Source organism: Barbus barbus (genome assembly GCF_936440315.1).
Source record: "Barbus barbus genome assembly, chromosome: 9".
Classification (NCBI taxonomy): Eukaryota; Metazoa; Chordata; class Actinopteri; order Cypriniformes; family Cyprinidae; genus Barbus; species Barbus barbus.
Genome location: NC_136737.1, coordinates 30,714,134 through 30,734,342, shown reverse-complemented (window position 1 = coordinate 30,734,342; position 20,209 = coordinate 30,714,134). Strand labels below are relative to the sequence as shown.

Sequence of the window (20,209 nt, the reverse complement as noted above, 5' to 3'; positions counted from 1 at the left end):
CGTGACCGTGACGTCTAACGTGTCAAATATTACGTCTGACGCCTGAATCTTCATTTGTTTCTCTACTTTTTCTCTTGTAATCTTTAGTACTTGATTTCAGTTGACAATGTATATTCATGATACTTTGTATATTATGTACAATCATTCTTTAAATGTCAACTCTGTATTTATGCACTCCATTAATTAAAGAAAAACAAACAAACGCCTGAATATTATGGGATTTTTGCCAAACGGCTGGCGAGCGTATGCACCTTAATTCTCCTGTCAGTTTGCTTAGAGAGTAGAAAAAAACTGCAGTTATCACACCCCATACATGCACTCACAATCACACACACACACACACACACACACACACACACACGCACACGCACACACACAATCACACAGTACCTGGTACTTACTTTAGTACCACCTCGGCCGAGGTTTCAAGCGAGCCGTACCGTTACCAAAACATGACGTTTAAACTCTGCTGATCACTGATTGGCCGGAGAAAATTGTCACTGATTTAAATCAGCACAGCCAGTGAAGGATCGAACACAATTGTTTTGAATGAACACCTCTTTTAAACAACCAAAAAAATGTCTGTTTCGTTGTCTGTTGAGGAAGTACAGATGTTCCTCTCGTTGATAGCCGAGGAGCGGATCCAGCGAGAGCGTGATGGAGCGACGCAGAATTAAAACGTTTTTCAGGAGTCACGGCAGTAGAGGCGGTGCAACTATAACGACACGTGAATAATCCCGCCCACTCTAAAGCGGTACTAAACTGCAGTGGAAACACAAAACGAGCCGAACTGAGCCGTGTCGTGCCCGTATGTACATGAACACCACTGATCCTCACAAACTTCTCCAAAACACACGAGCATCCGTTATTAAACTCTGTGTATTCAACTAGGTGAATATCCTGAGCTGTGTTCAAGCACAAATATGATATTATAGTGATCAGTGCACCGAGAGCACAAATACACACGGTTCGTTTGTGCATCAAATAACAGACACAACACACACCTAATGCACCATCCTGTATGTGACTGTAATCATCTTTACCTTGATGACAATCATCATCCATCAAAACTTTAGGCTACTAGTGTGACCCTGGCTTCTTTTATCCAGCCGAGATAAACATACATTAGTCTTGAGCACATTCAGTATAATCATTGTGTTTGTTCATTTACATTTTGATTCTTAAACGCTCACCCAAAAATATAAAGTGTCATAATGTACTTCCCTGCATGTCGTTCCTGACCTGTATGACCTTCTTTCTTCTGTCAAACACAATAGATCATATTTTGGACATTGTTGACAACCAAAGTTTGGGTATCAATGCTTTCCATTGTGTGGACAACAACATTTCTCTAAATATCTTCTCTTATGTTTCACAGAATAAAGTCACACTGTTTGGAAATGACTTGAAGATAATTAAAGTGAAGACAGTTTTAATTTTTGGGTGAACTATCGCTTTAAAGTAAGGTTAAATAATTAATATTAATAATTGAATCTATATAAGCAATTTTCTGGGTTTGTAATATGTGATACTCTGAATGAATTTGTAATATATTCCGTTCAGTTTGGGCTAGCTTATAACACTGTCATGCTACAATACTATCGTGCCCAGTGGCGGATGCAGAACATGCAGATGGGTGGGCCTGGATTAAGTCGAGGTGGGCCTGAATCTATGGGTGTTCCGAAATCAAGGCTGGGTTTCCCGATAACGTTGTCTCTTAGCGCGCTACGAAGACTATTAAGGTATAACTTATAAAGGCATACCATTTCTAGGCGTGTTCCCCGAACAATACATTAGGAAGCTGCTTAAGATATACCGTATACGTGCGACTCTACCAGGTGCTGTCCGTGGTAATAGTGCTGAATTGGTTGATATAGATTCCACGGCTCCAGAATCAATTATTCTCTGATGCACGGGCTGCTTCACTGCGTTATGTGAGAAAGCGGTGTTCTTTATAAAATAATCACTTCAGAAATAGTTGAAATTGCATGTATTAGATATAGCCTAGCCTACATATTTTAAAATTGTATCATATTTTGCTGCCACAATAATCATTTCAATTTTTTACATGCTTTCTTCTAGTTCACATTTTTTGTTTGTTGTGGTGAAGTTGCGATGAAATATTGTTCTTGTAAATACTTTCCAGCATTTCAGTAAAAAAAAAAGAAAAGTGTAGCCTAAATAAGAAGGTTTCGGGAAACGCTGAAACCTTGAGTCCTCTGACGTTACCAGGTGCTGTAGCGTAGCCATTAAAGAAAACGTATTTATTTATTCATATATATGTTCAATATTATAATATATGTTTTTATTTATTTAACCTATTTTGGTTATGAAAAGTGAACACTGAACAGCATTATAAGAGGCGCAATATGACATGGTCAGACATGATTATGACCACTTCATAGGTTTGTTTTGTAGAAAGACTTTCTTTAAAGTGAATTTCGTTTTGTATAAATTGTATCTTAATTTTAATCAATTTTTCATCAACCAATTTCCTAGATTTAATGAATAAGAAGCAAATATACCAGACAATATAATCAACCAGGCGCCCGCGCGGTCACTTGCACTGCAGGTTAACTGGAGCGCATCTCATCCTAACTTAACGAAACTCAGTGTATGCCTCCCACACATGAGAAATGCATCAAATGCACAAAGCTTGAAATGTCTTTAAACAAAATAATTCAAAACGAAAAAAAAATTAAGGTTATAACATGGTGTTACTCAAAATACGTTTTCCACTTGTCTAGTTCAGGGTGCTTGCAAGAAAAGTTCTCAAAGTGATCATAGCTGAAAGCTGCTCGGGAATACTTTTCTCATTAGAACCATACTGTAACACAATGAAACATTCAAACTGCTTTATAATGGTAAAAAAATAGCTTATTAGCCTACTTATTTTGCAATTTAAATTTAATCTACTGTCAAAACTGAGCTAAATACATAAGCCTATATAACATAGGCTATGGCTACCGAGCCAGGAACATATCATTCACAAAAAGGCAACATTGTGATAGGGAAGATCAATTAGAGAGCACATAGCTCTAACAAAATAACAAAAAAACAACCACAACATAACACTCTATTCAGTGAACATTTAAAATAATGACATGTTAACTGAACGAATATTTAGGCCCTGAACAAGAGGCTGAGGTCAACCCCCACGTACACGTTTAGCTTTCTAAAAAAGCAACATTATTTGAGCTCAGAGGCTCAAAGTAGCCTACTTAATAGTCTCATCCTGCTATCAAGCCACGGCCTACATGTAAAGAAAACCATGGCCTATACCTTACCCGGCTACACAAGGCGGAGTCGCCTGGGTTTTGAATTAAAGATGCTTATGATCTCGTCATAATCCAGTGTTTCTGTCAGCTCTCTTTCGAAAGATAACAGGGTCAAATTGTTCAAGCGTTCAGTCACCATTGATGCTCTCAAGCGAGTGTTGATCCTGTGAGTAGCGGAGAAAAGTCTTTCAACACTGCAGGACGTCATGGGTAGTGTGATGATGGCCCTTAACAGACGGTTCATTCCGGGGAAAATATCAGCAGCACAGGCATCCAACAATTCAATTAGTGAGGGCATTTTGTCTTTGTCAGCTTTGCCCTTGATGAATTGGGTAAAAAAGGCAAATTCCGCATCACAGACTGTTATCCCATACAAGCTGCAAGGAGATTTGATCAGTTCTTGTGTGCCAAAAGTGGTGGATCCTGGGATGAGGGCAGCTGAAGCTCGCATTATTCCGTAGGTGTCGTCTTTAAATCGGCTGTTCAATTCAGCCATCTCGTTATCCAGAATACAGTTCCAGAGTGCTCTCAGATCACCATTATTCTTGATAGCAGATGTTTTTCCCAATGTTGTGGTGACAATAGACTGACTAAACTTTGCAGGCAGCTTTCGCTCACGAGACATTATCAGATCCCAGCATGCTATCTCGTATTTATCCATCAACTCCTCCGTCAATCTGAGAACTTTGTCAAAGTCACCATCTGAATCATCTCGAAAAGTGGCAAGGGTGGCTTTCAATGTTTCAATTAAGGAGATGCAGTCTGTCACACAGATTGCTGGACTTTGCAGCCCCTTTGTGGCAAAATCGCTGCACTGAAACAACTTGCAAAACACAACAAGCATGAAAATGAACTTTTTTGTTTGCATCTGTTGTAATAGGTTATCTGCATCTAGTTTTGTCGGTCCGCTTGTCTCAGAATACGCAGCAAGAGTCTCAAGTAACACGTCTAGCATTTCTAAAACTTTATGAACAGATCCTGATTTAGAGCTCCACCTGGTGTCACATGACCTTTCCAGTTCCTTGCATGGGCGTTCTGGATGCATTTCCTTCTGAAGTTCCACAAACCGAGCGTGCCTCTGGGCCCCAGTGAAGAAGTTGTGTATCTGATTGATGACAGTGAAAAAAGTACTGACGTGTCCAGATGATTCCGCAGCAGCACAAAGCACTAAATTCAGTCTGTGGGAATTACAGTGTACATACACAGCTTTGGGAAATGTCTCTTTTAAGATAGATTGAACGCCTCCTCTGTGCCCAGACATGACCGATGCCCCATCAAAACAGAACCCGACACAGAGAGAAGGGTCCAAACCAAGTGGTTCTAGAATTTCAAGGATCCTCTGCGATATTCCTTGAGCAGACAGGTCAGCTGTTTTGACAAAGCCCAGCGCTCGTTCTTTGATTGTCCCACTATGGATAAATCGAACACAGACAGCAACTAGCTCGCGTTTCGAAACATCTTTAAACTCATCTGCAAGTATGGCAAAATATGTGGGCCTAGGCTGTTCTTGCATCTCCGTTTTTATCTTCCTGAGTAGAAGTGAAGCGGCAGCCTCAAGCAGCTCGTCCTGAATGTGGTGGGACATGAGTGTAGCATTTCGTGGCAGTTCAACAAGTTTTTTTTTATTTTTTTTTTATTTTTTTATTTTATTTTATTATACTTCGATATAAACTCGAATAGCTCTAAAAAATTCCCCTTGTTTAACGCTTCCTGAGTTTCCCGGTGCCCTCTCAGGGGAATCTCCATTTTGGCACACTGCATGACAACATCCAGCACAACTTTGACGTGCTGTCGATTACGTTCAATGAACGAAATGGAATCTCCGTGCATCTGATTTAATACAGTACCGCTGCCTTGTTGCGCACGACTTTGTTTGTAGGAGAGTAATTTTACAAGTGCAGAAGCATGTAGCTCGCTAGACTGATGCTTCTCACAGACCTGGCCAATACGTTTCCAATTTTTGAAACCCTCTTTAGTAAAAGTCCCCTCAGTGTGCTGTTCAGGAAAATGCCGACAGGCTTTACAAAAAATCAGGTCTTTCGACTGGCTATATTCAATCCAGTTGAACCCTTCATACCACTTAGCGTTGAAGCTTTGATATTTCCTATCAATTATGGTACTCGGGAATGCCTGTAGATGAGGTTGGGTAGCAGGTTCCCCCAGAGCTGACAGATCTGACGGTGCAATTAAGTGTAGCAGTGATCGTCGATTACCCATAGGCAGATCTGCTTGCCGGTTAGCATCAGTGGAGGTCGTCGGTTCGGAGTTAATCTCCGCTCCATTCTCAGAGCCAGCGGTTGTTCCATTACGATCCACAGATTGGTCCTCCAAATAATTATTAATCTCAATACGAGGTTTTTTAAAAAAATGAGTGAGAGTAACTTGTTTGGCCATACTAAGAAAAATCAAGACTAGCGAACGTTATAACCGTTGGTTGTTCGCGTCATAGATGGTTCGCGCCAGATTACAATAGAGCGTGCTACGTTGATGTTGCATTGACCAATGAAAACACGTCACCAACACACTTAAATTTTAAAGTTATCAGGCTTGCTTATAAATTTACTGTTTTTAACATAACATGTTATAGATTAAATACACCACATAAAGTAGTATCCATGTTTAACAATACAGAGTAGTATTTTATTTTTTATTTCTGATTGGGCGGGCCAGCTGTCAATGTGGGCGGGCCCAGGCCCGTCCAGGCCCACCCACAGCTCCGCGCCTGATCGTGCCTAATGTATAGATGTTTTGGAATATCTGCTCTGAATATCTTTGTGTTGTTTCTAATGCATTTCGCTCAGTGTGGGGTAGTTTCAACATAACTTGTTTACAAATATCTGTTCTTAGGTGTAAATGTTTTCTACGTGCTAGTATATGTCCGGTGGCTGGCGTTCGCAAATTTCTCGGGTGTAAATGTTTGAAAAGCTGTAAATACGCGTGGTTTACAGCCCATCAACAGATATTTGTCCGTGTAATTGGCCATCAGCAGATATAGACACACATTGTATCCATCAGTTGGCCATCGGTTTGCTTTGGATTTTGCTAACTTTTTTTAGGCATCAGCACCTCATCAGCACCTCGCAAAGGGAAACGCAGGTGTCGTTCAGGTTTCAGTGCGATCGAGAATCATACTGAGTAAGTGCACAGACATGATATTTTACAGATGTAATTGAGTTTACATCGTAAACATGTACTTGTGTGACACTACAAAAACTGTTGTGATAATATATTACTACTAACTTCCTTTTTTTTTTTTTTTTTTTTTTACAGATTTGCCAAGGAAAATATTCAAGCACCTGTTTCGAAGAGAGCCAAGGCAAACAAGCAAGTAATCTCCAGGCAGTCCACTCTGTCATGGAAAACAGAGACGGATGTTGATATGATTCCACAGACTCTGCGATTCCGGCCTGCACGGGAAACTGGGATGGAAATTAGCACCCGCCACCAGCCAAATGCGGGTGATTTTGTGTTGTGGCGGGTAAACTCGCTTCACCTACCGGCCACTGTGGCGGGTAATTAAAAATAGAATACTGTTTCACCCGGACGGCGGACACTTTTAGAGGAGGCACCTAATGTTAGAGCCTGCAATACTGCGGTTTCACCAGTGTGGCACTGTAGCACTGTAGCGCAAGACTGTAGTTCAGCCCTCCCGGATGCATTCAAGACAAGAAGACATACAGCGCTTCAGAGAAAATGCACCTGAACTTGAGCGGCGATTGGATGAACATGTTAATATATAGCACGCTTTCGTCTCAGTAACTAAATAAACACAATAAAAACTGTCAGCAGTGTGAAAACAGCATTTAAAAATGCATCTGATTACAACGATGTGGATGTTTGAATGAGCTCTGCTTTTCAGTAATGTAACGTTACTCCAGTAATGTCCGGACTAAAGCAGCTCTCCAGTGTGGAGCTAGCTAATTATTAAATATTTTTATTAGTGGGAAAAAAATTGTTTCATTATAGTGACAGTTTGGTTTACAAAGCTTGATCTAGCTAAGGACTGTTTTGATTATTCATAACCCTATAAGGTATTTTAAAATATTATGTTCTGAATAAAATAGTTTATCCAAAGCATCGTATCACTTACCTTTATTATGTTTCTTATCTATATGACTTACAAAAGGAGAAGTTAGGCAGAATGTGTCATTCAGTTTCTTTTTCATGTAGCGAAAAGAAACTGAATGACAGAGTGAGAGAGTGTCTCTGTCGGTCATTTCATTTTGTGCCAAATACATCTATTTGTATAATGAATTGGTGACACTTTACAATAAGGTATAATTTATTAACATTAATTAATGTATTAATTAACATCAATGAACAATGCATTTATTACATTTAACTATTAATCTTTGTTAATAAAAACTTAAAAAACAGCATTAGTAAATGCTGAAATTAACTAACTTTTAGATTAACAAATGCTGTAGAAGTATTGTTCATTCTTACTCCATGTTAACTAATGTTAAATGATGAACCTTATTGTAAAGTGTTGCCAATTAATTGTTTAATAATTGTAATTACATAATATACTTTTCTAAAGCTGAAGTGACCTTTATTTTAGAATATGTATAACTTAATATTTTAACTAATCACAAAAGCTGAATTATAAAAGTCTACTGGTCAATCAGTGGAATAATTGATGATTAGTCGATTAATCGTTCTAATAATTGTTAGATTATTTGATTATCAAAATAATCGTTTGTTGCAGCCCTAAGAGAAAACATCTCAGGAGGAGCCAGTGGACAAAGAGGCGAAGGTCAAAAAAAGTTTTTTTCAAGAACGATGGAGAAAAGCAGACAATGGGGAGTCCCGTGATTGGTTAGTTTACGAAGAGACAAGTCTGACAATGTTCTGCTCGGTATGTCGTCAACACGCTTCAGAAGATGCCAAAACTAATAGTTTCATTGTTGGGACTAAAAACCTAAAACTGGAAGCCATAAAAGACCACGAATCATCCGAGCAGGCGTAAATTGGACTGGGGGTGGGGAGGATGGGTGGAGGAATGTTAGTTTTTTGTTTAATCTGCCCTACTCATTTAATGAAATGTATATCAGTTCATGGTTTGTGTGTGTATAAGAGAGAAAGAGAAAATGTCAGTATTTCATTGAGACTTGAGATTAAATAAACTGCTTAAGTATTGTAGATCTTGTAGTATTAATTTTCACATGCAGTTACACATTGTCGGTTAAAAACAAGAAAGTGGCTGGTAAAAACATTGAGTGGCTGGTAGATTTTGAAATCCACCAGCCACAGTGGCCGGTGGACAAAAAAGTTCATGTCCATCCCTGACGGGAAACTGGAGCTCAACTGACGTCTGCTGACTCGCATTCTCCCATGAGTCTATATATGTCTCTTTTGCACTGTCTTTTGTAACACTACATAAAACTTAGAACATATACTTGGATTTACACATGAAACAACATGTATTTATGTGCAATACCATGTGAGTGAGTAGGTTACACATAGGTGGGTGAGTGGGCCTAACAAACCATCTGCCTTTTGTAATGCTCTCATCTTTCCTTATATATGTCCTTATGTATACTGGACACAATTACTTTTTCTTGCATTGTCCCGGTTTGCACTGTTTTGCCTTGAATGTCTCTTTAGCACAGTCTTCTGTACCCCTTCTTAAAACTTCTTAATTTTGTAAAGTATGTCAGTTGACTTATACTATGCGAGACATTTAGTTCCTAAACATAGAGCAATTACAATAAAATAGATTAAAATCTTGGAGCCCTCTGAAATTGTTTCTTCAGGTTGCCTCACAGCATTTCACCTTGCCTCAAAGTGCCAGTCACACTGATGGGCCATTAGCAGCTTTAGGGGAGGGCCCTTTGTCTCTCAGGTGAAATCACTTAATATTCAAGACCATTACCACTCCCTCGCATATTGGCTTTCAATCACAAAACATGTCTTTAAACATTTAAATCAATATATTGTTTTCTGTGAATGAGTAAGCAGAATGATTTTCACATAATTGTGAAGTAAATATTCTAGCCTACAAGAATAATTACTCAAAAGTCTTATTCAGGACGATTTAGTGTGGCTTTTATGGCCTTATTTCAGCTACATTTTTTTTCAAAACTTACAAACCACGCATATTTTTTTCTAAGAAATGCAGACATGTACATCCATATTGGTCACATAATATTGTAGCACAGTTTGTGCTGAATACAAAAAAAATTACCTGTTGGTCAATAGTATGTTATAAGAAGCTGAAATAAGCACAAATATCAGGGCATGTCAACATCTCAAGGGTCCCAAAATGACCTCAGACCCCAGAGGGTTCAGTTTTGGACAGTTAGCAGTTGTTTGATTTCAACAGATAACAGACTGTTGCCACAATTGATCAAATTCAGTTAGCAGAAATACAATTGGGCCGATGGAGAAATGTAGATGTAATCAGTCTCTAGAAAAATTGTTGGAGAGTTGAGGAGGTCTGACATTTTTTACAGTGTAACCAAAGTTTGGGTATTATTGCTTTCCATTGTGTGGATAAAAAACATTTCTCTAATATCTTCTCTTATGTTCAGAGAAGACAGTCATGCTGTTTTGAAATTATTTGAAGATAATTAAAGTGACGACAGATTTTAAATTTTTGGGTGAACTATCGCTTTAACATGAAATGTTTTTGTTTGGCAGTATTTTCACACAGTTTTTGTGATTAATAATATAATAACACTTACTGTAGTTTCTGTAGTTTACAGCGTGGATCCTCCAGTAGAGCAGAGAGCAGCTTCACTCCTGAGTCTCCTGGTTTATTATCGCTCAGATCCAGTTCAGTCAGGTGTGAGGGGTTTGATCTCAGAGCTGAACTCAGAGCAGCACAGCCTTCCTCTCCAATACTGCAGTCAATCAGCCTGCAGAGAGTGAAGAACATGAATGATCCCTGAGATTGTGTTTCAGCTTTAGGGTGAGAGTGTGTTTGTATGAGCTCTGCTTTTCTCTCTCACACCAGGATCGGTGCTATAGAGATTTTATCTTGCCAGCAGCTGAGACATTAATTTAACTCACTCTACATGATTCCTGATTGTGATGCTGAACTAGTTCATCGTTTTCACTCCTCAAACCGTTTGTAGTACTCTACAGGTGATAATGTTAAAATAAGAGTAACATTATAGTATAACTATGATATATAAGTCTTGTAAGGATCACTAATCGGCTCAATGATGAAATCCAGCGGCGTGGATGAAGGTATAATGTGTGAAGGACTACTACTCGTGCTTTAATCTAACTCCAATTCTCAAGTGATCATTAAATTTAGAATGTGTTTCTAATTAGTAACTAATCACAAATATTGGTTAGTTTTAATGGAGATATTTGATTATTCTGTACATCCTATATTTTCAGTTATTCATTCATCAGGGACTCGATGTTGTGTTTGAGTCTGACTCCGACCGGAGGTCATGAATCTCACGATCACAAACTCTCCAGTCTCAACTCACTCAGAGGGTGCAAGGTTAATCACAATATATATATTTAGTGTTTAATAGCCTGTTTATTAGCTTGTGTCTAATAACATATTAATTTTTGTTCCTTTAGATTCACAACACATTGCTACAACTCCTGCAGCAAACCGTAACAAGAGGAAAATACAACAGATTTATGCTAACGCTAGTTTGTCTTATGATTTAGTTCTCTAGACTTGGGAAGTGATTAATAAAGAGGAATCTGTCTGTTCAGTTCATGAATGAGGTGTCAAATCAACCGGATCATTGAGGAGAGGAGTGCTGTATCTTTTCTAAGTGATCGAACCTACGATGTTCACACAGCAGACGTAAAAAATCAGGCAAAAAAATCCCATAGACTTACAATGACGGAATGTTCATGAATTTGAATCTCAACTGTCACTTTCACACACACACACACACGCACAGGCACACACGCACGCGCGCACACAGACACACACACACACACAGACACACAGACACAGACACAGGCACACGGTGGCCAAAGAGTGTAAAACAAGCAGATATATTACAGACAGAGGTGGATAGTCCAGGGGTCAGAAAGTAAAAGTCCTGCCATATGTTTATTCCACCCATGAACTCAGCAGCTGATTTCACCAGAGGAGGAACCAAGTCATGCCTTTCAAGACACAAACAAGTCTCAAGACAAATCACAAGAACTCAAAGAGTTAAAGTTAATGAGATAATTAAGTGACTAATTAAATGATGATTGTGCATTAGTACATATTTATATTACTAATAGGGCAGGGACTTTCACGCGTTAATTTAGATTAATTAATTATACAAAAATAACGCGTACATTTTTTTTACGCATTTTAATCGCACTTATTTTTGCACCGCGGAACGTTTCTCACTGGATGAGTTTCAGCGGACCGATTATACTGGAGCACCAACTAGCGTTCAGACAAAAACAAACCACAGTGAATATGGACAAAGAAGCTGATGAGACCGCTTTGGTTGGCCCTGTGGATGGGAAATTTAAAAATCCATTTGAAAAAACTTACTTCTCACTGTTCTCAGGTCAAATATTTATATGCGATTAAAATGCGATTAATTTCGATTAATTAATTACAAAGCCTCTAATTAATTAGATTATTTTTTTTAATCGAGTCCCGGCCCTAATTATTAAATTACTACATAAATAAAGAATAAGAATCCAATTCAGAGATAATAAATACATAACATCAATTGCTGAAAGATGAATCTAAGAGAGAGAGGTGCAAACCTGACAGAGGAAACAGTAGCATTTATGAGTGCGGTTTACTGAAGTGGATTTTCCAAAAGACACAAATAGCTGATTAATATATGTTTGTCTCTGATAAACGATCACACCGGTGTGATTAGATGTTCGGTGCTAAATTCAAATCTGTGTTTGCTCAACTTCACTGTCTGGCACGGAGCCAGAGACTGCTGTGTTTTTAGCTCCAGCACTGCGCATTATAACCAATCACACATGATTCTGTTGAGCTCATGAGTACAATGACCAATAAGAGGCATTCAGATGAGTGTTTTATTCAGTGTGAGCGCTCCCTGAATGAATTCTGCTCTCTGACCATTTCTCTCATCAGAAACAACAAAGTGCAGATGTGCGTAAGATGTGAGCAAGATATTCATTTCACAATGTAAGCAACTTCAGTGATTAATGGGAGTTTTTGAGAGTGCTTGAATTAGACTAAAGTCAATGATAATGTTCTTTGATAATGTAAACGGAGAGTCTATTTACACTAATTCTCCAGCATCGTGTGATTGGCTCTGTGAAGATTATAAAAAGCTGCTATGGGCTTGAACCCGTCTTTTGCTATGGACCAGCAGCTCCAGTGGCGCAGATGCTAAATCACTTATGGGAGGATTTTTGACCCGATCGACTAGACTTTTCTCCCTTTTCAAATCTCATATCACATCGTAAAGGCATTTATTTTTAATAAAAATGAAAGAAATAACCAGAAAGTTGAAAATACAGTAACGGGTAGGTAGGGTTAGGGTAGGTGTAGGGAGGGCTTTATTGTATCAATAAGGTGGCATCCATTTAATAATCTGAATTAAAATGATAATTTACACTCAATACGTTATTATTGCATACTGGTTTATAATGTAATACAATACTGAAGTGCAGATAATTGCATCTATTTTGCAACAAGTAGAATAAATAGCAGAAAAACTATATTTTGGGCTCCTCTTCCTTATTAATAGGCCTATATAATAGTACCACCCCAGCAAACAGAAATATTTTGTAATCAGTGGAAACCCTTACAGTGTGTTTTATCACAAGAAGCGCTTCTGATCAGTCAATAAAAATCAATCGTCTTAATTTGTTTGAGAATGGAGACCGTTCCATTAATAAGCCCCAGCGTCGTGGCCATATTACCACTTCAGGAGTGCATTATTTCTGTAATAATTTAAACGGACTGGAGTCACAACCACACATCAAGACATTGTTATGATCGTTTATTTCAAGACATTTGTCATGTTTCCATCCTGAAATCTCGTGTGTTTAACTAATCTCTTGCGCACCTCATAAACCTTTCATTACAATTTCCAAAACGTCATTTTAGAGCTAATAACAGAGGCTTGAGCCATTGATATGCAGGCTAACACAGTTATTAATGCAGTCTAACGCACTTAGGCTATTATTTATTTGCATTGGCCCATAGAAACCTCTATGAACATACTTGACTTGACCGCGGAGGATGAATTTAAGTTTTATTGAAAAGTGTTTACGTATTGTACACTCGTAGCACGCGCACACATTAGGATAGGTTAGATGCCTGCCTCCGGTGCGAGTCCCTATCAAGCACTTTACCGATTCAACTCCTCTCCTCTCCTCCTCTGCCTGGCTCTTTGGCCGCATCTCTCACCGCAGAGCAAGCCTGTTCTTGATAAAGCTGCTGGGAAAACGTGGGAAAAGCCGACGAGGAAGAAGTTGGGGTGAAGCAATCTTTATATAGGTGGAGCAAAATACTTCATCTCTCCGTCTATAGAGCATTGGGTGGTTTACGCTGTCAGTACAGGAGACAAACCAATGGGCCACTGGCTGCTCGTTGTCCCTGTGTGATGGTCCTTGGCAAAAACAAAAAAAAAACAATTCTGTCGGCCCCTTCAGTGCGTCGGCCCACCGGAAAAATGGCTGGTATGCCCGATTACCAATCCAGCCCTGAGTCTATCTTATGATTTAGTTCTAGACTTGGGAAGTGATTAATAAAGAGGAGTATATCTGGCAGAGGAAGTTGAATTGCCCATGTTTTTCGCTGTGAAGTTATAAAACAGCAAAAAGTCATTCACAGAGACGTTTAATGTAAATGGCAAGGAGATTATGATGGAAATGAATGCCGGCGCAGCCGTGAGTATCATATCTGAGAAACATTTCCAGGCAGCGTTCTCAACAGAGACACTGGAGGACACTAGAGTCATGTTGAAAACATACACAGGAGAGATTATGCCTGTGTTGGGACAGTTTAATACTCTTCAACTGATTAAATTACACAAGACTTGGTGCCACGGAGTACATGTAAATCTGTTATTCATGGATTGGAGAAAGACTTGAGAAAGTAATTTTTGTAATTATTGATCTGTACATTTAATTTTGGCTTACACTTACATACTTTGTTGTTTAATGGTTTATAAGTGTATATACAAACATTCATTAGTCTTGAGCACATTCAGTATAATCACTGTATTTGATCATTTACATTTTGATTCTTACAGGAATCGTTCACCCAAAAATAAAAATTGTTATAATGTACTTCCCTGCATGTTGTTCCTAACCTGTATGACCTTCTTTCTTCTGTCAAACACAATAGATCATATTTTGAATATTGTTGCTACACTGTAAAAAATTACATTTTGAAAAATTGTGGAAACTGACAAATAAATATTGGCTCAACAAATTGCTTCCCAATAATTGTCCCAAAACAAAAAAAAATATATTTTCCACAGAAGAAAGTCACACTGTATTCAAATGACTTGAAGATAATTAAAGTGACGACAGTTTTAATTTTTGGGTGAACTATCACTTTAACATGAAATGTTTTTGTTTGGCAGTATTTTCACACAGTTTTTGTGTTTAATAATATAATAACACTTACTGTAGTTTCTGTAGTTTACAGTGTGGATCCTCCAGTAGAGCAGAGAGCAGCTTCACTCCTGAGTCTCCTGGTTTATTATCACTCAGATCCAGTTCTGTCAGGTGTGAGGGGTTTGATCTCAGAGCTGAACTCAGAGCAGCACAGCCTTTCTCTGTAATCCTGCAGCAGGAAAGACTGCAGAGAAAATACAGGAAAAAATAAAGATTAATTAAGTTCATTCACTGTTTGTCACAGACCCATGAATGAGGTGTTAAATCAACCGGCTCATTGAGGAGAGGAGAGCTGTATCTTTTCTAAGTGATCGGACCTACGATGTTCACACAGCAGACGAAAAAACAGACAAAAAAATCCCATAGACTTACAATGACGGAATGTTCATGAATTTGAATCTCAACTGTCACTTTCTCACACACACACACACACACACAGCTGATTCAATTTCCAAAACGTCATTTTAGAGCTAATAACAGAGGCTTGAGCCATTGATATGCAGGCTAACACAGTTATTAATGCAGTCTAGAGAGAGAGAGAGAGAGAGAGAAAGAGAGAGAGAGAGAGAGCGTGAATACCAGCGTCTGTGTGTCTCTCAACAGTGTTCAGCAGCAGCGGCTACTAATAACGAATCTTTAAGTTGAACTGCTTCAAGAACCTCGCTACTGAGAAATGTCATGTAGCTTTTCAGCTGCAAAACTATTTTATTGATCAGTTTGTGGGGCAGACGCAGCTCTGACACCAAGTCTCTCTCCGCGTTTCCACGTGTGTGCACGAGTGCATGTCTGTACTGTGTGTGCGTCTGTGAGAAATAAAGGTCCAAAACCCATTTACTTATATATGAGAATCGAGAAATCTCATGATATAATTAACAAGTTGGGGCTGGGGGGGCTTTCAACTGAGGGGGGCCTTTAATCAGTCCGTGCCCAGGGCACCACTGTGTCATAATTGGTCCCTGTATACAGGTGATAATGTTAAAATAAGAGATTATAGTATAACTATGACATATAAGTCTCGTAAGGATCACTAATCGGCTCAATGATGAAATCCAGCGGAGTGGTATAATGTGTGAAGGACTACTACTACACATAATGTACTTCCCTGTATGACCTTCTTTCTTCTGTCAAACACAATAGATCATATTTTGGACATTGTTGGCAAACAAAGTTTTGGTATCATTGTTTTCCATTGTGAGGACAAAAAATATTTCTCAAAATATCTTATTTTATGTTCAACTGTCACTTTCTTTCTCTCACACACAGGGCAATAGGAACCCCTTCTCTCTCTCTCTATCTCTGTCTAATTCAATTCAATTCAATTCAATTCAATTCAAATAAGCTTTAGTGGCGTGAGTAGATGCTGAAAATTTAGATTTGATCACAGAAATAAATTGCATTTTAAAAGATATTCAAATAGAAAGCGGTTATTTTAAACAGTAAAAATATTTCACAATATTACTGCTTTTGCTGCATTTTGGATCAAATAAATGCAGGCTTGGTGAACAGAAGAGAACTCTTTAAAAAAACATTAAAAATCTTACTGTTCAAACACTTTTGACTGGTAGTGTAGATAGGCTATATATCATTGCTTCTAGTTGTTTTGGATAAGAATAAAACGTCAGGTCCGACAATATTGTGTCTTTTTTAATTTAAATCTAGATTTATTTGCATTGGCCCATAGAAACCTCTATGAACACACTTGACTTGACCGCGGAGGATGAATTTAAGTTATATTGAAAAGTGTTTACGTATTGTACACTCGTAGCACGCGCACACATTAGGATAGGTTAGATGCCTGCCTCCGGTGCGAGTCCCTATCAAGCACTTTACCGATTCAACTCCTCTCCTCTCCTCCTCTGCCTGGCTCTTTGGCCGCATCTCTCACCGCAGAGCAAGCCTGTTCTTGATAAAGCTGCTGGGAAAACGTGGGAAAAGCCGACGAGGAAGAAGTTGGGGTGAAGCGATCTTTATACAGGCAGAGCAAAATACTTCATCTCTCCGTCTATAGAGCATTGGGTGGTTTACGCTGTCAGTACAGGAGACAAACCAATGGGCCACTGGCTGCTCGTTGTCCCTGTGTGATGGTCCTTGGCAAAAACAAAAACACTATTCTGTCGGCCCCTTCAGTGCGTCGGCCCACCGGAAAAATGCCTGGTATGCCCGATTACCAATCCAGCCCTGAGTCTGTCTTATGATTTAATTCTCTAGACTTGGGAAGTGATTAATAAAGAGGATTCTATCTGTTCAGTAACAGAGGGATGGGTGATTAGTAAAGGTATGAATTGAACCAATCATGAACTTCACATGTAACCTTGGTATTTTAATGCATTTCTTAACATAAGCATGCGTGTAATTTTTGTTCAGTGTCTGTGATATATTTATGTTTACAAGTTTTGCATTTGAATCAATAGGGACTCCGTAGCTCAGTAGTGCTGAGGAATGCTGGGATTGTTCTGGTGCAGTTTTGCAGACGCAGAAAAGTAAAGCGGTCGCTTAATACAGATCCTCCGTCTCAAGCGTATTCTTTCAGTTAAGATGCACAACAGAAAAATTGGTGATGAGGATAAAGTTATGCTCTGATAATGGCACTCATTGGAAGTATAGGTGAATTTGCTCTGAAAGCAGAATCTTGTTCAGCTTACATTGAACGGCTGGAACAGTTCTTTGTGGGGAACGACGTAAGTCAGGAGACGCAGGTCACAGCACTCTTGAGCGTAATGGGAGCAGCTACCTGTGGTTTACTGAGGAACTTGGTACAACCAGACAAGCCAAAGGATAAGTCTTACAAAGACATCATGGACACTTTAAAGAGTTATTTTGAACCAAAGCCGTTACTGATTGTGGAAAGATTCAGTTTTAATCTCTGAGATCAAAGAGCTGATGAGACGGTGACAGAATATGCAGCGAGTTGTGAGTTCAGGGAACGCTTGACGAGGCATTGTGTGACCGATTCATGAGTGGAAGCCACAACGAAGCCTGCCAGCGACGGCTGTTGTCAGAATCGAATCTGATGTTTGCACGAGTGTTTGAGATCACACTGAGCATGGAGACGGCTGAGAAAGACACGCAGCAGTTAAGAGGACATGACTCTCACTCGGCTGTTGTGCATAAAGTGGACGTTCCAGCCAAAGAGGGAAGAAGTGCTATAGATGTCATGGAAAAAATTACAGCGCTCAGGTATGACATTTCAAAGATGAAAAATGCCATAACTGCAGGAAAACTGGCCACATCAAGAGAGCCTGCAGAGGAAACATGGAAGTTGGGAAAATAAAGCCTTATGCTGAGAAAAATACTAAGTATGTGGAGGCAGAGGAAGTTGAATTGCCCATGTTTACGCTGTGAAGTTATAAAACAGCAAAAAGTCATTCACAGAGACGTTTAATGTAAATGACAAGGAAATTATGATGGAAATGAATACCGGCGCAGCCGTGAGTATCATATCTGAGAAACATTTCCAGGCTGCGTTCTCAACAGAGCCACTGGAGGACACTAGAGTCATGTTGAAAACATACACAGGAGAGATTATGCCTGTGTTGGGACAGTTTAATACTCTTCAACTGATTCAATTACACAAGACTTGGTGCCACAGAGTACATGTAAATCTGTTATTCATGGATTGGAGAAAGACTTGAGAAAGCAATTTTTGTAATTATTGATCTGTACATTTAATTTTGGCTTACACTTACATACTTTGTTGTTTAATGGTTTATAAGTGTTTATACAAACATTCATTAGTCTTGAGCACATTCAGTATAATCACTGTATTTGATCATTTACATTTTGATTCTTACAGGAATCGTTCACCCAAAAATATAAATTGTTATAATGTACTTCCCTGCATGTCGTTCCTAACCACCTTCTTTCTTCTGTGAAACACAATAGATGATATTTTGAATATTGTTGCTACACTGTAAAAAATTACATTTTGAAAACTTGTGGAAACTGACAAATAAATATTGGCTCAACAAATTGCTTCCCAATAATTGTCCCAAAACAAAAAAATGCACTGTAGTAATTTTAGCTGAAGGTCTGAAGTTAAAATTAAAAATATACATTCACCGAACATATTAAATTGTGCTCAGCCAATCTATCAAGCAGAAGTGAAAAATCTGTGTTGTCTGAACAAGCTTTGCAGCAGAAAACACGTGCACACATGCGCCTGAGAGAAACCGTTACTGTAGTGAATTCAACTTCCTGTGCGCGGGAGAGCGAGAGAGCGGAGCCGATGCTGAAGGAAGACAGAACATCATTTACAGACGGATTTTCTATCATTGAAGTTATGCTACGTATACTGAGTTTTGTATTTATTAAGTCATGTTTCATGGCCAATAACTTGGTTTGGTTTGACTTCTTTTTTCAACAACAGGGAATAAACAATTCAGTAAGGTTACTTTAGCACTATACATTTACCAATACACATTTTTAAATTAGGTAAAAGAAAAAATGTATGCTAGTACTATTTATAATATTCATTTGGGCCAATAACTTGGTTTGACTTCTTTTTTCCCAGTTGGCTCAACATATTTTCTCATTGAGCCAATGTTAACAGACTGTTGCCACAATTGATCAAATTCAGTTAGCAGAAATCCAGTTGGTTCAATGGAAAAATGTAGATGTAATCAGTCACTAGAAAATTTGTTGGAGAGTTGAGGAGGTCTGCCATTTTTTACAGTGTAACCAAAGTTTGGGTATTATTGCTTACCATTGTGTGGATAAAAAACATTTCTCTAAATATCTTCTCTTATGTTCAGAGAAGACAGTCATGCTGTTTTGAAATGATTTGAAGATAATTAAAGTGACGACAGTTTTAATTTTTGGGTGAACTATCGCTTTAACATGAAATGTTTTTGTTTGGCAGTATTTTCACACAGTTTTTGTGTTTAATAATATAATAACACTTACTGTAGTTTCTGTAGTTTACAGCGTGGATCCTCCAGTAGAGCAGAGAGCAGCTTCACTCCTGAGTCTCCTGGTTTATTACAGCTCAGATCCAGTTCTGTCAGGTGTGAGGGGTTTGATCTCAGAGCTGAACTCAGAGCAGCACAGCCTTCCTCTCCAATACTGCAGTAACTCAGCCTGCAGAGAGAAAGAGAAAAACTAAAGATGAGTTAAGTTCATTCACTGTTTGTCACAGACCCATGAATGAGGTGTTAAATCAACCGGATCATTGAGGAGAGGAGTGCTGTATCTTTTCTAAGCGATCGGACCTACGATGTTCACACAGCAGACGAAAAAGCAGACAAAAAAAAATCCATAGATTTATAATGACGGAATGTTCATGAATTGAATCTCAACTGTCAGTTTCACACACACACACACACACTCACACACACCATGTTTGATGGGGACCAACGTTATAATCATCACATGCATAATAAACATGCATTCTC

General features: G+C 38.7%; 2 protein-coding genes across 2 annotated transcripts in view; both read right to left on the bottom strand.

Annotated features, from left to right (window-relative positions):
• The window catches only part of LOC306874651 (NLR family CARD domain-containing protein 3-like), a 311,376-nt gene that overhangs the window by 40,199 nt on the left and 250,968 nt on the right, over positions 1-20,209 (bottom strand). The window lies entirely within an intron of this gene.
• Positions 1-20,209, bottom strand: part of LOC306874658 (NLR family CARD domain-containing protein 3-like) — a gene marked incomplete at its 3' end in the record, with an annotated part of 195,623 nt that overhangs the window by 2,803 nt on the left and 172,611 nt on the right. The window contains exons 4-6 of the mRNA XM_079424854.1: positions 19,722-19,895; positions 14,830-15,003; positions 9,965-10,138 (exon numbers count right to left, since the gene is read on the bottom strand). Coding sequence (XP_079280980.1) covers positions 9,965-10,138; positions 14,830-15,003; positions 19,722-19,895 — 522 coding nt within the window. The remainder of the gene's footprint in view (positions 1-9,964; positions 10,139-14,829; positions 15,004-19,721; positions 19,896-20,209) is intronic.